This window comes from Salvelinus alpinus, chromosome 4 (assembly GCF_045679555.1).
Source record: "Salvelinus alpinus chromosome 4, SLU_Salpinus.1, whole genome shotgun sequence".
Classification (NCBI taxonomy): Eukaryota; Metazoa; Chordata; class Actinopteri; order Salmoniformes; family Salmonidae; genus Salvelinus; species Salvelinus alpinus.
The window spans coordinates 62,185,780-62,210,931 of record NC_092089.1 but is presented as its reverse complement, the minus strand read 5'-3'; the positions used below and the strand labels follow the sequence as shown (position 1 = coordinate 62,210,931).

General features: G+C 42.7%; 1 protein-coding gene and 1 pseudogene across 1 annotated transcript in view; one reads left to right on the top strand and one right to left on the bottom strand.

The window, feature by feature from the left end:
* The first annotated feature begins 532 nt into the window (after positions 1 to 532).
* Positions 533 to 19,326, top strand: LOC139572623 (rod cGMP-specific 3',5'-cyclic phosphodiesterase subunit alpha-like; annotated as a pseudogene).
* Positions 19,265 to 25,152, bottom strand: part of LOC139574084 (peroxisome proliferator-activated receptor gamma coactivator 1-beta-like) — a 59,330-nt gene continuing 53,442 nt past the window's right edge. Inside the window, exons 10-12 of the mRNA XM_071398251.1 lie at positions 24,930 to 25,048; positions 24,647 to 24,780; positions 19,265 to 23,728 (exon numbers count right to left, since the gene is read on the bottom strand). Coding sequence (XP_071254352.1) covers positions 23,637 to 23,728; positions 24,647 to 24,780; positions 24,930 to 25,048 — 345 coding nt within the window. The 3' untranslated portion in view covers positions 19,265 to 23,636. The remainder of the gene's footprint in view (positions 23,729 to 24,646; positions 24,781 to 24,929; positions 25,049 to 25,152) is intronic.

Below are 25,152 nucleotides of genomic sequence, written 5' to 3'. Positions count from 1 at the left end.
GCATGTCACACAGGCTGTAAACTCACACTCTGGGAAATATTTGAACTTAAGAGCTTGGTAGGTCACACTCCATCTCATTTCAACATTTAATAACATTATTTATTAACTCAGCTGCAGGAGGGTGATACACTAAACCAGTTAAAATCATTCTACCACTCCTCTGTTTATTGCTTTTAGTGCCATGATAATTTTTCTGCTCAGTCTGTGAGTAAAATAGTTATTGGAAAGCACAGTAGGCTACGAATTATTTTCACGACACTTTAAGATATTTACCGTAGGACGTTCTGTACACCCAGGAGTACTGTAGGCCTACAAAAGGTTATTCATTGAGGAGACAAATTCCAGGTGGGCCTATAGGTCTGGCAACATGTGAACATAACATTATAATCTCAATGTGTAATTGGATGCAGGCTTATCAACACACATGACCATTTAAAACCATCCTGCTAAGTTCTTCTCAACTACCTGCAGACAGTTTAGGTACTCTCTGAGGAGAAGGAGGATACACACACACACACACAGCAACTGAGAAATGGCAGCCGTGGACAAAGATGTGGCAGAGAAGTTTCTCGACAGCAACCCCGACTTCGCCAAAAAATACTATGACGCCAAGTTCCGCCCGAAGGTCATCTCTAACCTTTTTCAAGACAACATGACTTCCCAGGTGAATATCAGCAGCTTCCATGAGCTGAACATGGTGGAAGAGAGTGAGATCATATTTGACATGGTCAGAGACCTGCAGGACAACCTCCAGATGGAGAAGGCTTCAATTTCATGAAACATCTCAGCTTCGTGTTTTCGGTCAGAGAACCGGATGAGTAACGGCACGGCTGGCCACGAGACTCTTGAACGTGCACAAGGACGCCACCCTGGAGGAGTGCCTGGTCCAGCCGGATAGTGAGATAGTCTTTCCCATGGACATTGGCGTCGTGGGCCATGTGATCACCACCAAGAAGACTGTTAACATTCCAGATGTCTGACAGGTCAACATATAAAGCGATAGATCAATTGTGGAGGTAAGAACCTAATCAGGTAAGAACCTAATCGCCACTTTACAGTTGATCTCCCAATGTTTGTGTTATCTTATACAATTGGACATGTTTATTTCTATGAAATTTAGTAAACATGAAGTATTCCATCCCGCTATATAGATGAGAGCATTAGTACTGACGGATTCAGAGTCCTACTTGTCTACTGCCCCTAGATGGCAGCATAAGGCCATCATATTTGTAATACTAATTCCCTCAAAGCCAGGTCAATTTTTATTAGAGCCAATACATTTAACATTTGAAAATGATTGCCAAGCTTATTTTCATACTTGACATGTTTGTCACGTTACTACTTGTCCTCAGTGGATGGCCATCATTGTCCATACCTGTATTAAAATGATTTATGTGTTTGCTGTTTTCATATTAAACCATGCAGTGCCTTTGATTACAGATGCATTCTTAATATCCACATCTGGAACCTTGTTATTCACAAACACTCACAGATAATATATCCTTTATCAAATAATAACAAAGTAATACAGCCAAAGTATCATCATGATTAGACATGTTTTCCTGTCATAGACCTCAAAGGTAGCATTGCTTGTGAAATAGAGACATATGATTACTCAACTGATATCAAGGATTACAGAGTGTCCAACCACTGAGAGAGACTGCTCAGTTCACTCTGGTATAGTTGGCAGAATTATTTATGGTAATTAGGGAGAGGATGGTTCGAGCTCTGTGTCTTCCTTTTCCCTAGTGAAAGGCAGAGCCACCATCCCTGCGATATGTAAGTGTGGTGTGGGATTGCCACGGCAAGGCAGTCCCCTCCCCCACCAATCGGTTGTGCAGGGAGGCATGGCTGCTGGGTGTTACTGGGCCTGCAGGGGATAAAGCCCTTTAATCTCAGCTGAATTAGAGCGATCCTGGATTATTTCTAAAGGTCATAGCCCAAAGCCATTTTCCCCAAGTTAGCGTAATTGCAAGAGATCTCACCTTCATTCTATTCAAAATCACCTGTAATGTCCTTTCCTTTAATCCAGATGTTTTTCATCATGATACATATTCTCCAGTCAAGAATAGCTCACAATGACACTGAGAGAACAAACCATTCTTATCGTTAGATGATATGACAGCGAATTCATTTATTCCTGGACTAATATGAGTCTCCATAAAAGCATATTATGTTTTTAGCAATGTGTTAGTAGTGTTATCGAAGTGAGTTTTTACATAATCACGTAATAATTTGACTTCTTATTTTACTTTGGCTCTAGGGATTCACTGTGACACGCAAGTTAAATGATCTCAACAATGGATGTATGGTCAAAAGTAACACATGTAACAAGATGGAGCACATTGACAGATGCTTGTTTATTAGTCTAAAAACTTTTCTCTGGATTACCCCTCAGAGCAGCTACTACAGTGACTTTGTGGACCAGATCCAAGAATACCAGAACAAAAGTGTCCTGGCTAACACATCATGAGCGGCAAGGATGTGGTGGCTTTTATGCTAGCTGTGAACAAGATTGGAGCTCCCCACTTCACTAAGCAGGATGAATAGGTAACCTCTCTAGCCCTACCCACTCCCCTCAGCAGCTGCGGACTGGGACCAAAAATCGGCCCTGGCATTTCTAACACACCCAGACCATTATTTTCCTTGAGGCCCCCACACCAGCACATTTTTTTTCACGAGGCCCCCACATTGTACCTTTTTTTCCCCCCTTGCGGCCCACATTATTAGCCAAATAATTATAACGTGCATAAACCCAAGTTAGACAGGCCCACTGGGCACAAAATGGACCGGCCAGTCTGCCGCTGCCCCTCAGCCTCCTTATGTTGACAGATTAAGCTCAGAAATACATCACTGCCTAAGTAAGACTGAATTTAGATTTTTTTGCACTTTACAGACTCTGTTGAAGTATCTCAACTATGTGAACTTGATCCTAAGAGTGTTCCATCTGAGCCACCATCACAATTGTGTCCAAGATTGTGATGCACAAATGCACAAATAATTGTTGTTGTTTTTTTGTATCTATTTGTATTGGTATTCTTTCACAGGTACAGTGTCAACAATGATTGAAATACAGAATATTGCACATGTGATTTTATACATTCAAATATACCATGAAAAAATGCTTTTTGAAGGATGTAGGAATGTATATGCCCATACAAAAATATTTAATTCTTAAGTAACACTTTCATAACAAAACACGTAATAAACAACAACAAAGTTTTTAAAAAACACGGCTAGTCTTCAAAATGAATAGAACAATTATAATAATAAGTCAGTCTAATATTAAACCCTAACAAAGGTAAATCAATTAAATACAAAACTAGGCTAGGCAGTTTGCTGTGGAGTAGAGGGAAATTGCATAGTTAAAGAAAGGCTGCCACCTTCGGTAGAACGCCGTAGGGTATATCTTCTCCAATTTACTAAAGTGTAAGACATTTTTAATCCACACAAAATGAGGAGGAGAGGGTGATTTCCCCCGAAGTAAAATCAACCTTCTTGCCAACAAATAATGATGTTTTGGCAGTAGGAGCAAAAGGTACCTGTAATACTTCAGATATGGTATTAAAGATGGCAGACAGATAGTTATGTAGTGAAGGGCAAAACCAAAAAGTATGTATCAATAAAGGAGTAGCATGCCGACACCTGTCGCAAACAGGGTCGACGTCAGATCTTAGAGAGTCTGAGCTTGAATGCATCAATTAAAACAAATATGATCTCTGCTACTGAAGGGGCTATAGTCCTGTGGCCAAGTGGATTATCATTGTAGTAGATAAATTGATACTGCTATTTCCAACACTTGGCAATGACTTATCCATACAAAGTATTTTAAATTTTAGTTCCAAGTCATGCATCGCTGAGAACTAACACATTCAATGTCAAGGATGTCAGGTTCAAGTCGTCAAATATTGTTTTTGTACTGCTGTGAACCCAATGCAAAGCCAATGACGTCAGATGGTTCCTGTTTCCTTGTCCTGTTCAGAAAGGGCCTGTAGTGTCACGCCCTGACCATAGAGAGCCATTGTTTCTCTATGGTGAAGTGGGTCAGGGTGTGACTGGGGGTGATCTAGTTTATTTATTTCTATGTGGTGTTCTAGTTTATTTTCTATGTTGGTGATTTGTATGATTCCCAATTAGAGGCAGCTGGTAATCGTTGTCTCTAATTGGGGATCATATTTAAGTAGCTGTTTTTCCCACCTGTGTTTATGGGATATTGTTTTGAGTTAGAGCACGTAGCACCTCTGTAGTCAAGGTTCGTTGTTAGTTTATTGTTTGTTGTTTGGTTTTGCTTTGCTAAGTTTCACTTTCTAATAAATTATGTGGAACTCAACATCTGATAATTATTCCAGCGATCGTGACATGTAGATACATCTGGCTTGACCATTAAGAACGTGCTGTCCCACCCCATTGTGAATAAGAAATAGTTGCAGTGGCCACCTTCTACAACAGGAAAGATGGGGAAACCCTTTGACGAGCAGGATGAAACTCTAATGGAGGTATGCAACTCTCAAGTGTTACTGAGGGGGAAGTAGAGCGAAGATACTGAGTCACCGCTGTATAAATAAACACAGGCCATTGACAGTATCTGCATTATTTATTGGTTGGAGTCAAGCCTCCTACTCTACTCTCATCCACTCTTACATTAGGGATAGTGCCAGTTAACGCATATTATAACTTTATAGAGCCTTTGAAATATTTATCAATAACATTGTAAGTTACAGTAATCAATTTTAAAATATAGCTTCCCAATCGTTATTGTACCACATCCCCCTCTCAAATCCCGTTTGATAGTGCCTGTGTATACTGATTTTGTGAACCAAGGTCTGAAATACAATAGTCTAACTCTATCGTTGGTCATTGCAGTCTCTTACCCAGTTCCTTGGCTGGTCTGTGCTCAACACAGACACCTATGACAAGTGGAACAAGCCGGAGAACAGGAAGGACATCTTCCAGGACATGGTGCTGTACCACATCAAGTGCAGGACGGATGAGACCCAGAATGTCTTGGTGGGTCAAGTTATTCACACACAGGTGGTGAAAAACAAATGTATAACATGGTAAATAGCCTGCCATACTAGATACAGAGTAATCAATCAATGGTGGAATGTTAGTTACCATCTGTGAGATTTGGACAGAGATTTTTACAGAAAAATAACCAAGGTTTTCAAGGAATCCAGAAATGGATTGATATAGCGTTATGTCATCCTAGGTGAACACTTATGGTGTTATTTGCTTTTAGAATACCAGGGCGAGGTATGGAAAGGAGCCACATGAGTGTGAGGATGCTGACCTGGAAGCAATCCTGGTAAACAACTATTCCAACTTCCATTTATTTTCTATTTGCCACTTGTGTCGGCTGGCTGGCTGACTGGCTGGCTAGCTGCCTTGGTAGTCTACATAATGCACTTTGTTTCCCTGTTTCCATACAGTCTGAAGTTCTACTGCCCTCTACCAAGTCGGAGATCTTTGAGTTTCACTTCTGTGACTTTGAGCACAGTCATTTAGACCTGGTCAAGTTAGGCATTAAGATGTACTACGAGTTGGGTGTGGTGGACAAGTTCCACGTCCCCCGCGAGGTGAGACATCTCTGATGAAGCAGCATCTTGGCAAGAGTCTCTTGTTCCTACTGTTACCAAGTCATGTTTTTCCCATTATAGATGCATAGTTCTGCTCAATAATGTGTAATAAAGCAACGCTATACAATTCAGTCGTAACAATTGCATGACTAACATTTAATAACTAAATCATGACAGTTTATGCTGGTTATAGGTAATATGATCCCGATGTAGAAGATGTTAGCTACCCTGGTTACATTGGCTTTATGATATGTGTTTCTGCTATAACTAGCTGACCCATAACTATCCCTATGTATGTTCCTCTCAGACCCTCACCAGGTTCTGTTACTCTCTGAGTAAGGGCTACAGGCAGATCACCTACCACAACTGGAGTCGTGGCTTCAACGTGGGCCAGACCGTGTTCACTCGGCTCATGGTGAGTGCCTCCTCTCATCTACAGCTAACCAGCATTCTATTACAAAACTAGGAGTCCCAAATGGCACCCTATTCCCCAGGTACTTGTAGTACTTGTAGTGCACTCTATAGGGAAAAGGGTGCCCTTTGGGACGTATTAAGCCTTACATTACACAAACCCTCATGGATAAAAACATAACCTACATTATCGTACACATACCGTGGGTGATGATACCATGACAGTTGATACATGTAATACATCTTCAAGCTGTGGTGGCCAGGTGTAAGAGTCTATCTTTACTGCGTTGTGAACCTCCTGACACCAATACCCTCCTTCCATGTAATGTAACGAGTCATCCAAGCGTGACCCTTCCTCTCTCTGCAGTGTCCCTATAATGTATAATCACAGTAAATTCCTCAGATATTCATAACTCGCAGAGGAAGGAGGAGCAGAGAGGAGCGTCAAGCTCATTATCAGCAGCCCTGCGTGGCTGTGTAGCTTGGTGGGTCCATGCTTCATTGGTTCTAATGAGGCCTACAGAGCCAGGCGTCTCCATAGGAGCAGGCTGGGAGCGGCGTGGGGGTGGATAGGGTGTCACTGCAAGGACATTAATAAGAGGCGCAGGTGTGGCTCCGTACTGCCCCTGGGGGAAGCTCCATGAATCCTGGCCCTAACCTAATTTCTTGTATCATTAGACATGTGACCTAACCTAACTTTCTGTATCATTGCATTAGACAGGTGACCTGAAGCGTTACTACACAGACCTAGAGACCATGGCCATGGTAACAGCTGGCTTATGCCACGATATCGACCACAAAGGCACAAACAACCTCTACCAGATGAAGTAATGGAATGACTGTGTTCAAATAGTGTTTGTTGTCGTTCAATTACTTTGAATGTTTGATTTGAGCCTGTCTAGCGTACCAGAGTAAGCTAGAGTAAGTTCAATCAAGCGTAGCGTAAGTATTTGAAGGAAAACCAATACTATTTGAACGCAGGTCTGCTGCCTACAGTGATACCTGGAAAAGTGTAGAGACAACAACTGAGAGAGCAATGACTCGTTTCTTACCAATGGCTAATCTATCTTTGCAGTCGATCTCAATCTTCCTCTCCCTCCTCCTGTGTTTGTCAGGTCTGGAAACCCTCGTGCCAAGCTACACGGCTCCTCCATCTTGGAGAGACACCATCTGGAGATTGGGAAGACCCTGCTGAGAGATCTTGTGAGTGAGGTTGCCTCCCAAATGGCGCCCTATCTGTACATAGTGCACTAGTTTAGACAAGAGCCCATAGGGCTCCAGTCAAAAGTAGTGCGCTATATAATGAATAGGATTCTATTTGGGATGCAGCCTGAGCCTCTCTAGGTTCTGACCTGAGAGGGACTGTGAATGATAATTAGGCAACTTTCAGTGTTCACAATATCGCCGGACCATGAACTGTGGCAGGCAGTGGCTTCATACTTCCCTCTAGGAATTGGAATATTTGAATTATCCTAGGACTTTGTTTGTTATTCCTTATTCATACATTTGATATATTATACACGTGTTGGTATTCCCGGATTCAACAAAAAAATTAAGTTATCACATTCAAACTTATCTTGGTACCTGTTTCAGGCCTTAAATATGTATCAGAATCTAAGTCGTGCTCAGCACGAGCATGTCATACATCTGATGGACATCGCCATCATCGCCACCGACCTCGCTCTCTACTTCAAGTGAGTGTATTGTATTTTTCAAATATGTTTTAAATGCATTGCCCCATAATACATACAGTACATACCTGAGGGCATAGAGATTGTTTGTTCATCCCAAATGGCACCCTATTCCCTACATAGTGCACTTGTGTTGACCAGAACCTTATCGGCCATGATCAAAAATAATGCACTTTATAGGGAATAGATACAGGGAATAGGGTGCCATTTGGGAGGCATCCTGGGTCATGGTAACTGAGGATGATTTTCTCCTGTCTGTAGGGAAATAACCATGTTCCAAAAGGTCGTGGACCAATCGAAGACCTACGAGAGCTGGGATGATTGGACCAAGTACATGACGCAGGAGACCACTCACAAGGCGATAGTCATGTAGGTGAATTTCCTAGCTGAGTAGTAGGCCTAAGCATATGAAGGTAGTTGTGCCCTATGGAGGAAACTATGGATGTCTTTGTATTATTTCACTTTTCAAACAAAACAGGGTAGATACTAAGACAAAACGGGGCAGAATCTAAGACAACACGGGGCAGAATCTAAGACAAAACGGGGCAGAATCTAAGACTAAACGGGGCAGAATCTAAGACTAAACGGGGCAGAATCTAAGACTAAACGGGGCAGAATCTAAGACTAAACGGGGCAGAATCTAAGACTAAACGGGGCAGAATCTAAGACTAAACGGGGCAGAATCTAAGACTAAACAGGGCAGAATCTAAGACTAAACGGGGCAGAATCTAAGACAAAACGGGGCAGAATCTAAGACAAAGATAAACTATGGATGTCTTTGGCTACAGGTCCAAGACCATATTGGACTTCAAAACACAATCCGTCATCAATTATGTTTTCACTAAGGTGTGGAGAAAAGAATTGTACAACTGCTTTTCCTAGAGACCTTCGAACTGTAGTACTACTCACACTCTATCTGTCCTCTACATACTCAGGGCTATGATGATGACGGCCTGTGATTTGTCTGCTGTCGCCAAACCATGGGAGATCCAGAGCAAGGTAATGCCTCATGTCCACCAAATGCATCAAACTCTTTGTGTTCCGGCAGAAGACATTCATTGTCAATGGAGTCGTCCCCAACGCTGCGTTGCGCTCTGTGTACTTCATGCGTTCAGTATTTTCCACTCGTGCGTTGCTTTACTTTGCGGTGGTACAAACGGAAGTACACACACAGACTCCAACTAGCTAGCTTTTATCTAGTTGAAAAGTTAAGCATATATATATTTTAGTTAAGCATATACAGTGGGGAGAACAAGTATTTGATACACTGCCGATTTTGCAGGTTTTCCTACTTACAAAGCATGTAGAGGTCTGTAATTCTTATCATAGGTACACTTCAACTGTGAGAGACGGAATCTAAAACAAAAATCCAGAAAATCACATTGTATGATTTTTAAGTAATTAATTTGCATTTTATTGCATGACATAAGTATTTGATCACCTACCAACCAGTAAGAATTTCGGCTCTCACAGACCTGTTAGTTTTTCTTTAAGAAGCCCTCCTGTTCTCCACTCATTACCTGTATTAACTACACCTGTTTGAACTCGTTACCTGTATAAAAGACACCTGTCCACACACTCAATCAAACAGACTCCAACCTCTCCACAATGGTCAAGACCAGAGAGCTGTGTAAGGACATCAGGGATAAAATTGTAGACCTGCACAAGGCTGGGATGGGCTACAGGACAATAGGCAAGCAGCTTGATGAGAAGGCAACAACTGTTGGCGCAATTATTAGAAAATGGAAGAAGTTCAAGATGACGGTCAATCACCCTCGGTCTGGGGCTCCATGCAAGATCTCACCTCGTGGGGCATCAATGATCATGAGGAAGGTGAGGGATCAGCCCAGAACTACACGGCAGGACCTGGTCAATGACCTGAAGAGAGCTGGGACCACAGTCTCAAAGAAAACCATTAGTAACACACTATGCCGTCATGGATTAAAATCCTGCAGCGCATGCAAGGTCCCCCTGCTCAAGCCAGCGCATGTCCAGGCCCGTCTGAAGTTTGCCAATGACCATCTGGATGATCCAGAGGAGGAATGGGAGAAGGTCATGTGGTCTGATGAGACAAAAATAGAGCTTTTTGGTCTAAACTCCACTCGCCGTGTTTGGAGGAAGAAGAAGGATGAGTACAACCCCAAAAACACCATCCCAACCGTGACGCATGGAGGTGGAAACATCATTCTTTGGGGATGCTTTTCTGCAAAGGGGACAGGACGACTGCACCGTATTGAGGGGAGGATGGATGGGGCCATGTATCGCGAGATCTTGGCCAACAACCTCCTTCCCTCAGCATGAGCATGAGTCTTCCAGCATGACAACAACCTGAAACACACAGCCAGGGCAACTAAGGAGTGGCTCCGTAAGAAGCATCTCAAGGTCCTGGAGTGGCCTAGCCAGTCTCCAGACCTGAACCCAATAGAACATCTTTGGAGGGAGCTGAAATTCCGTATTGCCCAGCGACAGCCGCGAAACCTGAAGGATCTGGGGAAGGTCTGTATGGAGGAGTGGGCCAAAATCCCTGCTGCAGTGTGTGCAAACCTGGTCAAGAACTACAGGAAACGTATGATCTCTGTAATTGCAAACAAAGATTTCTGTACCAAATATTAAGTTCTGCTTTTCTGATGTATCAAATACTTATGTCATGCAATAAAATGCAAATGATTTACTTAAAAATCATTCAATGTGATTTTCTGGATTTTTGTTTTAGATTCCGTCTCTCACAGTTGAAGTGTACCTATAATACAAATTACAGACCTCTACATGCTTTGTAAGTAGGAAAACCTGCAAAATCGGCAGTGTATCAAATACTTGTTCTCCCCACTGTATATATATCACCTTTAGTTAACCTCTAACTAGCCACAAACCCGGATCCGGGATCCCCCCATCAAAAAAGCAGACTAGCATAGCCTAGCCTAAAGCTACAGGGATATCATATAATCAAATGTTCATGAAATCACAAGTCCAAGACACCAGATGAAAGATACAGGTCTTGTGAATCCAGCCATCATTTCCGATTTTTTAAATGTTTTACAGGGAAGACACAATATGTATTTCTATTAGCTAACCACCATAGCAAAAGACACAACTTTTTTTTCTCCACCATTTTTTTCCTGCATAGGTAGCCATCACTAATTCGACCAAATAAAGATATAAATAGCCACTAACCAAGAAGAAACTTCATCAGATGACAGTCTGATAACATATTTATTGTATAGCATATGTTTTGTTAGAAAAATGTGCATATTTCAGGTATAAATCACAGTTCTACATTGCAGCTGCAATCTGAAATAGCGTCGATGCAGGCAGAATAATTACAGAGACCAACGTCAAATACCTAATTACTCATCATAAAACATTTCTGAAAAATACACAGCGTACAGCAAATGAAAGCCCAACATCTTGTGAATCCAGCCAATATGTCAGATTCTTTAAGTGTTTTACAGCGAAAACACAATATAGCATTATATTAGCTTACCACAATAGCCAGAAACACAACCGCATTTACCAGCAGCAAATGTTAGCGATCGTAACAATCCAGCAAAAGATATATAATTTGACTAACCTTGATAAACTTCATCAGATGACAGTCCTGTAACATCATATTACACAATGCATATAGGTTTTGTTCGAAAATGTGCATATTTAGCAGCACAAATCGTGGTTATACAATGTGATCAGTAGCAACATTTCATGCATTCTGGCCGGCGCCATCTTGGAGAGGCACCTAATCTAATCGATAAATAATCGTAAACTTGACAAAAAAATACAGGTTGGACAGCAAATGAAAGATGCATTAGTTATTATTGCAACCGCTGTGTTAGATTTTTTAAATTAACGTTACTAGACATACAGTGTGCGTTACAGCCAGACTAGTGCCGCAATTAATGGCGGACAAATCCTTTTACATTTTTCCACATAAATACGGAATAACATCATAAATAGCTCTTACTTTTGGACGAGCTTCCATCAGAATCTTGGGCAAGTTGTCCTTTGTCCAAAAGAATCGTTGCTCGGTTGTAAAACGTCCTCTTCAACTTTGGAACTAGCAGCTAACAATAGCTATGTGGCGCAGACATGCCCAAATCTTCAAAACGCAATACTAAGGAAATTCCGAAAATCGCAATATACTCGCATAAACTGATATAACTCGGTTTAAAATAACTTAGTTATGATGTGCAAGATCCCAAGTCCTTCTGTGGGGGCACTCCTCTCGCCTCACCTGTCACCCGGGCGTAGGTCGCACCTTGGAGTTCATTCAGCGTAAGTTCTGGTGGCCCACCATAAGAGAAGACGTTGCCACTTTCGTCAAGGCCTGTCCCGTGTGCTGCCAGGGCAAATCTTCTCACCTCCGCCCTCAAGGACTCCTTCACCCTTTATCTATTCCCCACCGACCCTGGTCCCATATCTCGTTGGACTTTATTACTGGCCTTCCTCCGTCCCATGTTAATACTACTATCCTAGTCATCATCGACAGGTTTTCTAAGGCGGCCAGGTTTGTTCCCTTGACCAAATTACCTTCTGCCAAGGAAACAGCTGAGTTGGTGATTAACCATGTGTTCCGAGTCTTTGGCATTCCGCAAGATATGGTTTCCGACAGAGGTCCCCAGTTCGCCTCAAGGTTTTGGAAGGCCTTCTGCCAACTCATAGGGGCCACGGCCAGTTTATCTTCAGGGTACCATCCGGAGTCCAACGGCCAAACCGAGAGGATGAATCAGGAGCTGGAAACCACCCTCAGATGTATGGTTTCCAACAACCCGTCCACATGGTCATCCTTCATTGTTTGGGCCGAGTACGCGCACAACACCTTGTGCTCCTCCTCCACTGGTATATCCCCGCACGAGTGTCAGTTTGGCTATGCTCCTCTATTGTTCCCGGACCAGGAGGCAGAAGTCAGAGTGCCTTCAGCCTCGAGGTTCATCAGACGCTGTCGGCTTACGTGGAAGAAGGTCCGTCTTAATCTTCTGCGTTCCTCACAGCAGTACCAGCGACAAGCCAACAGACGTCGCCGTCCCGGTCCTACCCTGTACCCCGGCCAGAGAGTATGGCTCTCAACAAAGAACTTACCGCTACGGGTGGAGTCTCGTAAGCTGTCCCAGAGATTCATCGGTCCCTTTAAGATTGCCAGGAGAGTCAATCCCGTTACTTTTCGCCTGCACTTACCCAGATCCCTTAAGATCAATCCAACATTTCACATTTCTTTATTAAAACCTGTTGTTTTTTCTCCCCTTATCCCGGCAGGCAGACCTCCCCCTCCGCCCCGTGTCATCGGAGGCCAGTCGGCTTATACCGTCCACCGGATACTGGATTCCCGCCGGGTGCAGCGGTCCTGGCAGTATCTGGTGGACTGGGAAGGCTACGGTCCCGAGGAGCGCTCCTGGGTTCCTGCCAAGGACATACTGGACCCTGACCTCATTCGTCAGTTCAGGGCCCTCCACCCTGAGAAGACTGGTAGGAACGTCAGGAGCCGTTCCTAGGAGGGGGATTCTGTCAGGTTTTGGCCAGGACTGTTCAGGTTTTGGTCACTAGATGTCCCCATTGCACCTTTTTTGTACCTTTTGTTTTTTCCTTGCTCTAATTATTGTTTGCACCTGTGTGTCGTTCCCTTGTTAGTATTTAAACCCTGTGTGTTCCTCAGTTCTTTGCTCAGTGTTTGTATGTTAGCACCCAGCCCCAGCCTTGTTGTGAACTTATTTCTCTTATTGGATTTTCCAGAGGTTCTCTGGTTTAGTGCTTGTGTATTTTTGAGTAGTCTTTTGAGGTTTGTTTTTCCCTGCTGTTTTTTCCACTTTGTGGAGTTTCTTTGTATTTTGGAGGATATCCATTTTGTGCCTCTTGGCTTTATTTTTGGACGTGGTGGATTTATATTCTTTGCCTGAAGATCTTGTCCTTTTATTAAACCACCATTTCTACTACTGCTGAGTCTGCCTCATCTTCTGGGTTCTGCCGACTATTAGTGACTGTTTCTCTCACCGGGTCCTGACACAAAATAATAGCAAATTAGCATTAACGCTGGAGTGATAGATGTGCAGATGATGATATGCAAGTACAGATGCTGGGGTGCAAAAGAGCAAGAGGGTAAGTAATAATATGGGGATGAGGTAGTTGGGTGTGCCATTTACAGATGGACTGTGTACAGCTGCAGTGATCGGTAAGCTGCTCTGACAGCTGATGCTTAAAGTTAGAGAGGGAGATATAAGACACCAGCTTCAGGGATTTTTGCAATTCGTTCCAGTCATTAGCAGCAGAAAACTGGAAGGAAAGGCGGGCAAAGGAAGTGTTGGCTTTGGGGGTGACCAGTGAAATATACCTGCTGGAGCGCGTGCTACAGGTGGGTGTTGCTATGGTGAGATAAAGAGGGGCTTTACCTAGCAAAGACTTATAGATGACCTGGAGCCAGTGGGTCTGATGACAAATATGTAGTGAGGGCCAGCCAACGAGAGCATACAGGTCACAGTGGTTGGTGGTATATGGGGCTTTGATAGACTACATCCAGTTTGCTGAGTAGAGTGGTGGAGGCTATTTTGTAAATGACATCGCCGAAGTCAAGGACCGGTAGAATAGTCAGTTTTACGAGGGTATGTTAGACAGCATGGGTGAAGGAGGCTTTGTTGTGAAATAGGAAGCTGATTCTAGATTTAATCTTGGATTGGAGATGCTTAATGTGAGTCTGGAAGGAGAGTTTACAGTCTAACCAGACACCTAGGTATTTGTAGTTGTCCACATATTCTAAGTCAGAACCATCCAGAGTAGTCATGCTAGTCGGGCGGGAAGGTGCGGGCAGCAATCAATTGAAGAGCATGTACTTAGTTTTACTAGCATTTAAAAGCAGTTGGAGGCCACGGAAGGACTGTTGTATGGCGTTGAAGCTCGTTGGAGGTTAGTTAGCACAGTGTCCAAAGAAGGGCCAGATGTATACAGAATGGTGTTGTCTGCATAGAGGTGGATCAGAGAATCACCAGCAGCAAGAGCGACATCATTGATATACACAGAGAAAAGAGTCGGCCCGAGAATTGAACCCTGTTGCACCCCCATAGAGACTGCCAGAGGACAACAGGCCCTTCGATTTGACACACTGAACTCTACCTGAGAAGTAGTTGGTGAACCAGGCGAGGCAGTCATTTGAGAAGCCAACGCAATTGAGTCTGCCGATAAGAATGCGGTGATTGACAGAGTCGAAAGCCTTGGCCAGGTCGACGAAGACGGCTGCACAGTACTGTCTTTTATCGATGGAGGTTATGATATCGTTTAGGACCTTGAGCGTGGCTGAGATGCACCCATGACCAGCTCGGAAACCAGACTGCGTAGTAGAGAAGGTACGGTGGGATTCGGAATGGTCGGTGATCTGTTTGTTAACTTGGCTTTCGAAGATTTTAGAAAGGCAGGGCAGGATGGATATAGGTCTATAACAGTTTGGGTCTAGAGTGTCTCCCCCTTTGAAGAGGGGGATGACCGCGGCAGCTTTCCAATCTTTGGGGATCTCAGACGATACGAAAGAGATTGAATAGGCTAGTAATAGGGGTTGCAACAATTTCGGCTGATTTTTTAGAAAGAGAGGGTCCAGACTGTATAGCCCAGCTGATTTGTAGGGATCCAGATTTTGCAGCTCTTTCAGAACATCAGCTGTCTGGATTTGGGTGAAGGAGAAGCGGGGGGGCTTGGGCAAGTTGCTGCAGGGGGTGCTGAAATGTTGGCCGGGGTAGCCAGGTGGAAAGCACGGCCCGCCATAGAAAAATGCTTATTGAAATGATAGATTATCGTAGATTTATCGGTGGTGACAGTGTTTCCTATCCTCAGTGCAGTGGGCAGCTGGGAGGAGGTGCTCTTATTCTCCATGGACTTTACAGTGTCCCAACATTTTTGGAATTAGTGCTACAGGATGCAAATTTCTTTTTTGACAAAGCTTGCCTTAGCTTTCCTACACGTCAAGTATAGAAAATGCAGGCTAGACATCCGGCAAAACAAAACACATATGTCTGGTGGACATGGGGGATTAACACAGATGTTTGAAGAATGAAGTCCTGCTGCTATTCTCATATGGCAGCATAGTAACTGCAGAACACTGTACACTGTTGCGCTCAGCAGAGGATGTGAGAGAAATGTGGAATATCCTTTCTGTAATGGCATTTTGCTCGTGAGGTCTGGATTGCATCAGTAGCAGGCCTTTCATACTACAGTATCTATGAAATCTTAATATAATATTTCCGTACTAACAAGAGTGCACAAACAAATGCACTCTTGTTGCTATGGACATCATCATACTGTAAGTTTCATATTCAGTGTTGTGTGTGTGACCATTCCTGTGTGGGCCTACAGGTGGCGCTGTCTGTGGCTGCAGAGTTCTGGGAGCAGGGTGACCTGGAGAGGACTGTGCTGGAGCAGCAGCCTATTGTAAGAACTGCATGGCGGGAGAGAGAGAGAGCATTCCCATTGGGCATGTGGTGATGTACTGCCTATTATGTAGTACACTGAGTCAGAAAGAGCGGTCACCACGGCCCAGTCAACTGGACCATATCCTGACTCACACCGTTTTACCCAGCCAGCTCCCTAGGAGTTTAATAGCATTTGTGTCAGAATGGGAAACTTTAGTTTTAGGTTTATTTGATTGCTTAAGCTGGAGTAAGTAGAGCCCAGTTGTTGTTTCAGTACATTTGCACTACTAATCCCATGATTCATATCTTTCCCCCCAGCCAATGATGGACAGGACTAAATCAGCTGATCTTCCCAAGATGCAGTGTGGTTTCATTGATTTTGTCTGCTTTTGTGATCAAGGTGAGTCCCTGCGTCTCTATTATGAATCAATAACTACTAGATGGCACTGAAGACCAAGCAAAATAGATCTAACTAGTATTTTGAACGGAATGTTTTCCCTCCCTCCTCATCTACCTCCCTCTTGTCTCACACCTCCCCTCCTTCCCCTTTTCTCCCACCTCCTCTAGGAGTTCTCTCGTTTCCACGTGGCGATCACCCGCATGCTGGACCGCCTGCTGATCAACAGAAGGGAGTGGAACGCTCTGAAGGAGATGCACGAAGCCAAGGTGGCCGCTCTGGAGGAGGCCAAAGACGAGGTAGCCGTCGCCACCACCGCAGCCAAGCAGGGTAAGACACAAGACACAAGGGGACACACACACACACACAGCACCAAGAGACACAGAGACAGACACAGGAAAGACCAGGGATTTAGACTGTTGATATTAATTACACAGTGGAATTTATAACATTGGTGAAGAACCTCATTCATAGTAATGACCATATCATTAAGAGATGCTCCAAACGTCCTCTTCAGACATGGAGGAAACTACTAAGAGCAGCTATTTTTGGGGAATCCAAACATGGCAGACTACCTCTCAAAAACTTGGACTATCTCTGTTTGAAACAATGTAAAGCTTATGCTCTGGGGCTAATTACATTTAATCAATGTGAGATCAGGGCCCATATCCATAAAACTTCTCAGAGTAGGAGTGCTGATCTAGGATCCCTTTTAGATCATAATGAATACGAGTATATGGACAGGGAGGACCTGATCTCAGATCAGCGCTTCTAGTCTGTGACGCTTTGTGAATACGGACCCTGTACTCTAACCCTGTGTTGTTCCATCTCTCACACAGGAAGTGCAGCCGAAGCAGCCCCCCAGTCAAAGACCTGTGTTGTCAACTAGACTAGGGAGTTCCCAGTCCTGGACCAAAGTGACTATTCTTCTCAGCACCAAGACAGGATCTTTCAGTCCCTGTACCCGATATCGATTTACAAGAGCTGGTTAACATTAGCCTAGCATAGCTTTACAGTATACGGCACTGTGCTGTACACTGACCTATATATGGAAGGAATTGTATCAGGATCCACAGGATGGAGCAGGGTGTGGACAATGTCAAACACAGCCTATTCCTGTGCAATGAATGTGAATACTTAGGCATTTTAGTGGAATTTACAATGAACTGATTGTACTCGTTGATTAGGCAGTATGAAATTGACTTAGAAATATGGAATTCAGTTAGAATGAAGTGGGTGGGTATCATTTCCAATGGCTAAACATATGTAGACATATATCTTTGATTTCAACAGTGGTTATCCTATGGTTATTAATAATGTACATAAACCTGTAATTCAACTCTCTGCACTGGTCCCTCACTGCAGAATTAAGTCCACAGCATTAGCATCGTACACTCTGCGACGCAGCATCCTCCCTCAGGATATAGTGTGTGTGTTAACTGTCCCACTGGGGCCATACATTACAATCTTACAAAACACAGAACGATGCCCGTGAGGGTGGCAACCTAATTGAGCGCGTATAATGAACACTGATTGGAAGAGGGGATCAGAAGGCGGGTTTTCCTTTCCTGTAGCGAAGAGCCGTGCGTCACCACTATACACCACACAGCTACACACGCAGTAGTGAGCACACGCAAGCACTTTGCTAAGCACTGCATTGTAGTGTCGTCACTCGCGATGGTGACGCTGCTGCCTCGCTCTCTGTGTTTCACCAATAGGGGAGAGCTGCAGTCAGGGTTGCCCGTATAGGGCTGTGATGCTCAGTGATGCTCGTAAGTGTCTCGTCCTGACACAAGGGCAGCGTAGCCGTATAGAGGCTGAGGCTGCAGAGGAATGAGAGACATCCAGTTAAAGAATATCACACTGATATGTGAATCACAGGCAAGAAGAGCGGAAAACTGGCCAGTAGCTCCTTAAGATACATGTTAGTCATTTAGCAGACGCCCTTATCCAGAGCGACTAGGTTAAAGTGCCTTGCTCAAGGGCACATTGGCAGATTTTTCACCTTGTGAGCTCTGGGATTTGAACGAACGACCTTTCGGTTGCTGGCCCAACGCTCTTAACTGCTGGGCTACCTGCCGCCCTTAATCAGTCAGTGTGTCCGCCCGCCTGCTAGGCTAGCTAGATATGTCCCCTTAGCAAGAATAACGGCTCAGTGCTGACATAGACACTCCAAGGGACCCCATCTCCCCTTCCCCAAGCCACTGTATCAAAATAATGAATTATAGAATCATACCAAATATGCTTGTGTCAGATGAGATGTTACTCTTTGTAGAAAGCAGGGGGAATGGTAGGTAATTGCTTTACTCCGACATTGCTCATCCTAATATTTATATATTTCTTAAGTCTATTCTTTTACTTTAGATTTGTGTGTATTGTTGTGAATTGTTAGATGTTACTGTGCGGTTGGATAACATCCGCTGAATATGTGTATGTGACCAATAACATTTCATTTGAATTGATTTGCTGTGTAAGCCTTTAGCTAGAGAAATACCCTTTTGTTGCTTCCTTGTGTTGTAATTACTAGTTGACGCAGGTCAAGGATCAGTGGCCTAGTATGCATAGTGTCAATGCACTTTATGTATTGGCTCTGAATCAGCAACACATAAACAAGGACTGTAAAGATATGATTTCAACTATTTTAACTACTGCGATTGTGTGTTGTCTTGTCCTGGTGGTGTTACACCAAATCATAGTAGCACAGGGATACTTCAAGACCTGCTCTACTCTATTTGCTCCAGTACATGTGTACAGTCTCAACCATTGACACATCAATTAATGCCCAACTGATTGTATAATGTCCAAACCTTCACATGTTGTTCATTAGGGTTTTATTTTTTGGAGGCAAATCAATAAAATATGTACTTTTTACAGTATATGAGGAACATTTCTACAGTTTAATAATGTAAACAATCTCTGAAGAGAAATGTATTCAGTTTAAAATGAAGCCATAGTCTTCATTTTGAAACTATTTACATGAATTAAAATATAATTTATAACATCAGATAATTTCAGTCTATAGATAAATGTATCTACGAAACTAGATTTGAACAATTCAAAAGTACTGAAATGCATTTTGTCTCCACATTCTGAAGACATCTGAAATCACACAAAACAGGGGGAAAAACACCATTAAAAGACATCCAAACTAAGTGGCGTATAAATAAAAAATAATAAACGTAAAATAAACCAACAGATGTAAAAATATAAAATCTTACTAGCAGTATTTACCGTTTACCAAAACTACATTAAAAAAGGAAATCATTTTGTGAATTTTGATAGTTATTAGATCAATAGCAATGAAAAAATCTAAACAAGAAAAACAACGTATGCCCTTTTATGTCCATTTTTTTCTTCCACCAAAGACCTGCCCACCGCTAGCTAGATTTTTACAGTTTGCAGCCTCCAAAGTGGCCATTGACATCACATTACCATTATGTTATCAGATGTTTTCTGTGTGTTGACAGAAAGCGCTCTGTCTGTTTGGGATACAAAATAACCTTTAATACACATGGCCATTTACATCCAGAGTACAGTGAACAGTGGTGATTCAAGGACCAGTATTGCACGAACTTTCTTTCTATAGGGCAAGTTTATTAACATGGTGAGTTTAAAGAGACATTTTCCAATGAAATAAAATCGGAAAACTTAAATATGTATTTGTGTGGACTATGTAGTTGGATAATGACAGTTAGAAAATCAATCTGACAAGGCTCTCCGAATTCGATTTAAAGCCAACGTCAAATATTGTTTTGGTCAACTTGCCTCAAGTTCATTTCTTGCCATTTTTTGAAATGAAGAATGGGAAGAATTGCATTCTGTTCTGACGAGGGTTACCTTTGGAAGGGGTTCAATTTGGATCATCTCTCAACCTAACAAATCCTAGGTTGACAGTAGTTGTTGAAATGTGCCGAAGTGCTCTGAAACACTGAGGAAAATGGTCAACATCAAAGTTTTCTATAAGAAAGTATATAATCATCTTAATATCTACACAAACACACAAATATATATTCATATGTATATATATTTATATACCTTTTATAATATGGCTGTATTGAAAAAAAGTTGTAATAATAAAACACATTGGATTTGAAAGGAGATAAAACGGTAATATTAAAAGCTATAGTGATAGCTTTAGCTTCCCCCTATTTGTTTTAAGGCTCTCCTCGTGAGAAATCGTTTTGTTGTCATTCAATTCTACTGATGGAAGGACTTCACTGGCATCAAGTAGTCTGAAAATTCAACAGGGGCTAAAAAGCGCAGTGACTGTTTTCGTTCCCTCTCTCCAAAAATAGAGTCATACATGTTCACAAGTTGCCAATCATTATACGAGTGTCCACTGAATTTCAACAAGTTTAACAACCTGTCTACCAACAACGTGTGTCAGTAATAGGCCTAGCTCCTTTCATGAAAAGTTGTGAACAGATATTTCACTATTTGGGGCTTTATGTGCAATGGTATTATTGTTATACATGATTTTTTTGATGTATGGCATGACTGACCACATTATTATTATTTGTCATTTTATATATATATATATATATAAATATTTTTTTTAACAGCAGTTTTACAACGTACAGTACAGGATCAGTTTTCAAGGATTTATTTAAACAACCAACCACTGAAATAACCACTTCCAATCTTTGAGAAAGGCTGTCTCATAGATATATGTATTGCATCTCAATTGCGTAAAAAAAAGAAAAATCATCAAAAATATTGAAATCATTAAAAAAAGAAATTCAACTTTCTATAGCATATCTAAAGGGATACTTTATACAACAGTGTTTGACTTGTGTCAAGTCATTTTAAAATAAATTCCCTTCAGTTCAGTTACTCCCTGTATTGTTCAACCTTGCATCTTTAAACAGTTTATCCTTGCCAGTCTGATTTGCAATGGTGTCCCACCACCTTTATAATGCACATCTACAAATCGCTGTATAGACACAACGATACATTTCATGTTTACACTACGTATAGTGCTATATACACATTATATATCATATTTAATTTTTTATCATGTAAACCAGCACATTCTCTCACTTTTTAGTAGTATACATACTAAGCACAAATAGTTATTCAGCTTTTCTTCTTTTGATTAGCAAGTTTTTTTTTAAATATGTTTTTTTATCAGTATGTATAGCACTAAATATTTTTCCTTTAGTAAACCTACTAGGGTAAGCCACGAAGGCACATCCTGATAGGATACTCTAACACTGAATAAGGCGTCTTTGTACTTAGTGTGCGCTCTAATAAAGTCGAACGAGAATTCAGTGATGTAAACATTCAATTTCATGTGTGTTACAGAGGAGAAGATTAGATAAATGGAGAAGATTAGATAAATGGGGAAGAGAGAGAGAGGAGAGAGAGAGAGAGAGAGAGAGAGAGAGAGAGAGAGAGAGAGAGAAAGAGAGAGACACAGGGATAATCTGTTAGAAAAAAGGAGGTTTGCCAAGGCTGGGGCAGCACGAGGCCCCATGCCCACACACAGAAGAGCTAGGCTGTACAGTATTGAGGGGCTGGGGGACAGGGGGACCTGGTCTTTGAAGAAAACAAGAAAGAGAGCGGGAGAGAAGAAAATTGGTATTCAGTCTCCCAGCACACCAGAGGGCCATTGGTCCTCCTGGGATCCCCAGCGATGGCAGCGCCAACCCGAACACGAGACAGACAGACGACACACTCAGGTACACATTGGATACACGGTCCAAAAACTGACACGCAAACTATTTTGAGTTTTTAGCCACGAGGCGAGTTATGGGAGTTTTAGTAGGAAAAGCAAGCTGAACTCTCCACCAATAAGAAAGGATAGCTTGGGAGAAGTAAATGAGTGTTTCAGAGGAGGAAGAGCAAGAGTAAAACGAGGGAGAGAGCACCCGAGAAGAAGAGGGAAGGATCTAAATTAGGTGGAGACGCTTGTCCGATGTGGTACCATCCATATCTCTGGGAAAATTCAACAGAGTTCAACAGACTTTTGATTTACCACCCCTCTCTGGTGTTAATGGTACGGTGAGCCTTGGACGCTCTCTCCCTCAGCTATGCTGCTGGGTGCATCACAAAGATACGGGCTGCAATGGAGCTCTATTAAGGAGCACAACTCCAGAGACTTGGATTCGGGTAAGGGCTCTACATTCAGATCAGTGAGGTGTACATTCCATTACTATAGTATAAGGTATATTCTAGAACCTGGAGTAAATGTCTGATTCTGCTCTGTCCTTGGCTGGGTTGCGCTTACTGATTGATATCAGACATGTTCAGATAGTACAAACAGTGCAGAGAATTGGCTGGGATAGATTGTGATTTTGCTCTGGAGAGTGAATGAGTTTTCATATGGTAAATATGCCTTGACGTTTACTTCATGACATAATAGCGTTAGTTGTCATAGCCCCATTTATGTGGAGTTGGTAGGATAGGAAGTGACTGCCATCCTAGATCAGCGTAACCAGGTTGTGAGAGTGGCTAGCTCAGCAGCAGTGAATAGGAAACCTATAGAGTAAAGCAGCCAACAGCATAGCAGTGTTGAGTGGCAGAGTAGGGGGAAGAAGTCGAGTGAGGAAACATGATTACCTCGTTAGAGTGCATAGATTAAATCAAGGAAGCACTAAAATGACAAAAAACAAGATTTTTTTTCTTTTCATTTTTCGATTTGTAAACTTTAAGCTGTTCCAAAGATTTTTTTTGTTTTTGTATTTTATGTCATAACACACACAGTTTGAACATCCACAATTTTGCTAATATTAAGCAGGTTTTGTTATATACCGTACAACGTAATGGCGAATACAGCTTGCAGTTCCACCAGTAGTGACCAAGGGGGTACAAAAAAACGACACACACACGCAGACACACACACCACAACGACCAACGGAGGGAGCAAGGTTTGCTACAGAGGTCTCGCCCGCCCACACGCCCATCGGCTCTCAACGGGACCACGACGAGTCACAACAAAGTCATGAACACAGACAGGAAGCAGCTTTTTGTGTTCAGATACATTTTATGTGGTTTCGTTGCTTTTTTTTTCTCCATCCCTCCAACCCCCGCTAGCTTCCTCTGTAGTATCCTCAGCTGAAAGAGACTAGGTCCGTTTCTTAATCCAATGTTAAAAATGTAAACATGACGAGGTGCCTTGGTTGAGGTACTGAGCCGAGTCTGGGGGTGGTATGAGGGTTCTAAGGCGAGTCCAGCCGAGTCACAGTCAGCGATGCAGGCTCTTCTGGGCCTCCTTCAGCAGGGTGTCAAAGTCCAGGGCGTCATACTTGCTCTTCACCGGCCCTGGTCCAGCTTCGTCTGGAGAGGGAAACACACAGCTTTGTTAGAACAGTGTCATCATAGCCATCAACATTACATGGAGATACAACTTGAACAATATCTTAGCATTGCTGCCATCTAACAGTTCATACTCCTTTGGGCGGCAGGTAGCCTACAGGTTAGAGCATTGGGCCAGTAACCAAAAGGTTGCTGGATCAAATCCCTGAGCTGACAAGGTAAAAATCTGTTGTTCTGCCCCTGAACAAGGCAGTTAACCCACTGTTCCCCGGTACGCCGTCATTGTAAATAAGAACGTGTTCTTAACTGACTTGCCTAGTTAAATAAAGGATAAATACAAGTAAAAGGTGCGACACATTTCCTTTGCATTGTAATTTCAGAAATATGTCCATAATATATCTGCCACTAATAGTGAAATGATAGTTTCACAGTATTACTTTTTATGTGAGAAAACAAGCATTGAATAGTGTAGGGAATCATTGTACCATCTAAATTGCTGTGAAATATACTAAATATATTTCACAGCGATTTAGATGGTACTATATTTCACAGCGATTGAGATGGTACTATATTTCACAGCGATTGAGATGGTACAATGATTCCCTACACTATTCAGTACATGTTTTCGCACATAATCTGAAACTGAGGGAACAGTGTAGAATTTCAGCAAACAGGAAACGAGCCATTTCCACAAGATAACACAGCCACAAAGTCAGAACAGCTTTCCCAGTTTGACAACAGTTGCCACTGGGCGGGAGAAATCAATATCAAAATATCACATACAATCACAACACTGGTGGGTAATACTGTGCAATACTGTGAAACACAGTATATCATGGACATGTTCTGAAATTACAATGCAAAAATTCTAAGAAATCCAATGTGTGGCACCTTTATCAACTTTCTACATTCATTTCGTTTGACTGTATCTCTGTTTACCCAGATCTATGTATCTCTTCCTGCTGAGCCTGTGCATGCCACCCGCTCCGTTCTGGAAAAGCGGCTCTCGTCTGTGCCTCTGGATCTGCTGCCCGCTGGGTGCCGGACGGAACTTGATGACTCCACAGCGTTCCCTATGCGCACACACACAAACACATGCGCACACACATCAACACACACAAAAGACAGAGAGTTTCGGCACGTGGTCCTCACCTTCACTGCATTCCGTACTCTGGAAGGTCACAGACAGGCCAGACAGGCTGATTTAAAAAAAAGGACCTACTCGTGTTTGGTGATGACTTTGCAGTCCTCCGGGTCTCCAAAGGCCTCGAAGCGTTTGCGCAGCATCGTTTGTGTGACGCTGCTTGGCAGGTTGTGTATGTAGAACACTTGGCAGTTGTCCTAGGCAACGACACAATGGCAACCGTCAGAACAAGACACTTGCCGCAGTGGCAAATCATGCCGACTTCACACACACGGTAAAAACTCATAATAGCAGAACTGGT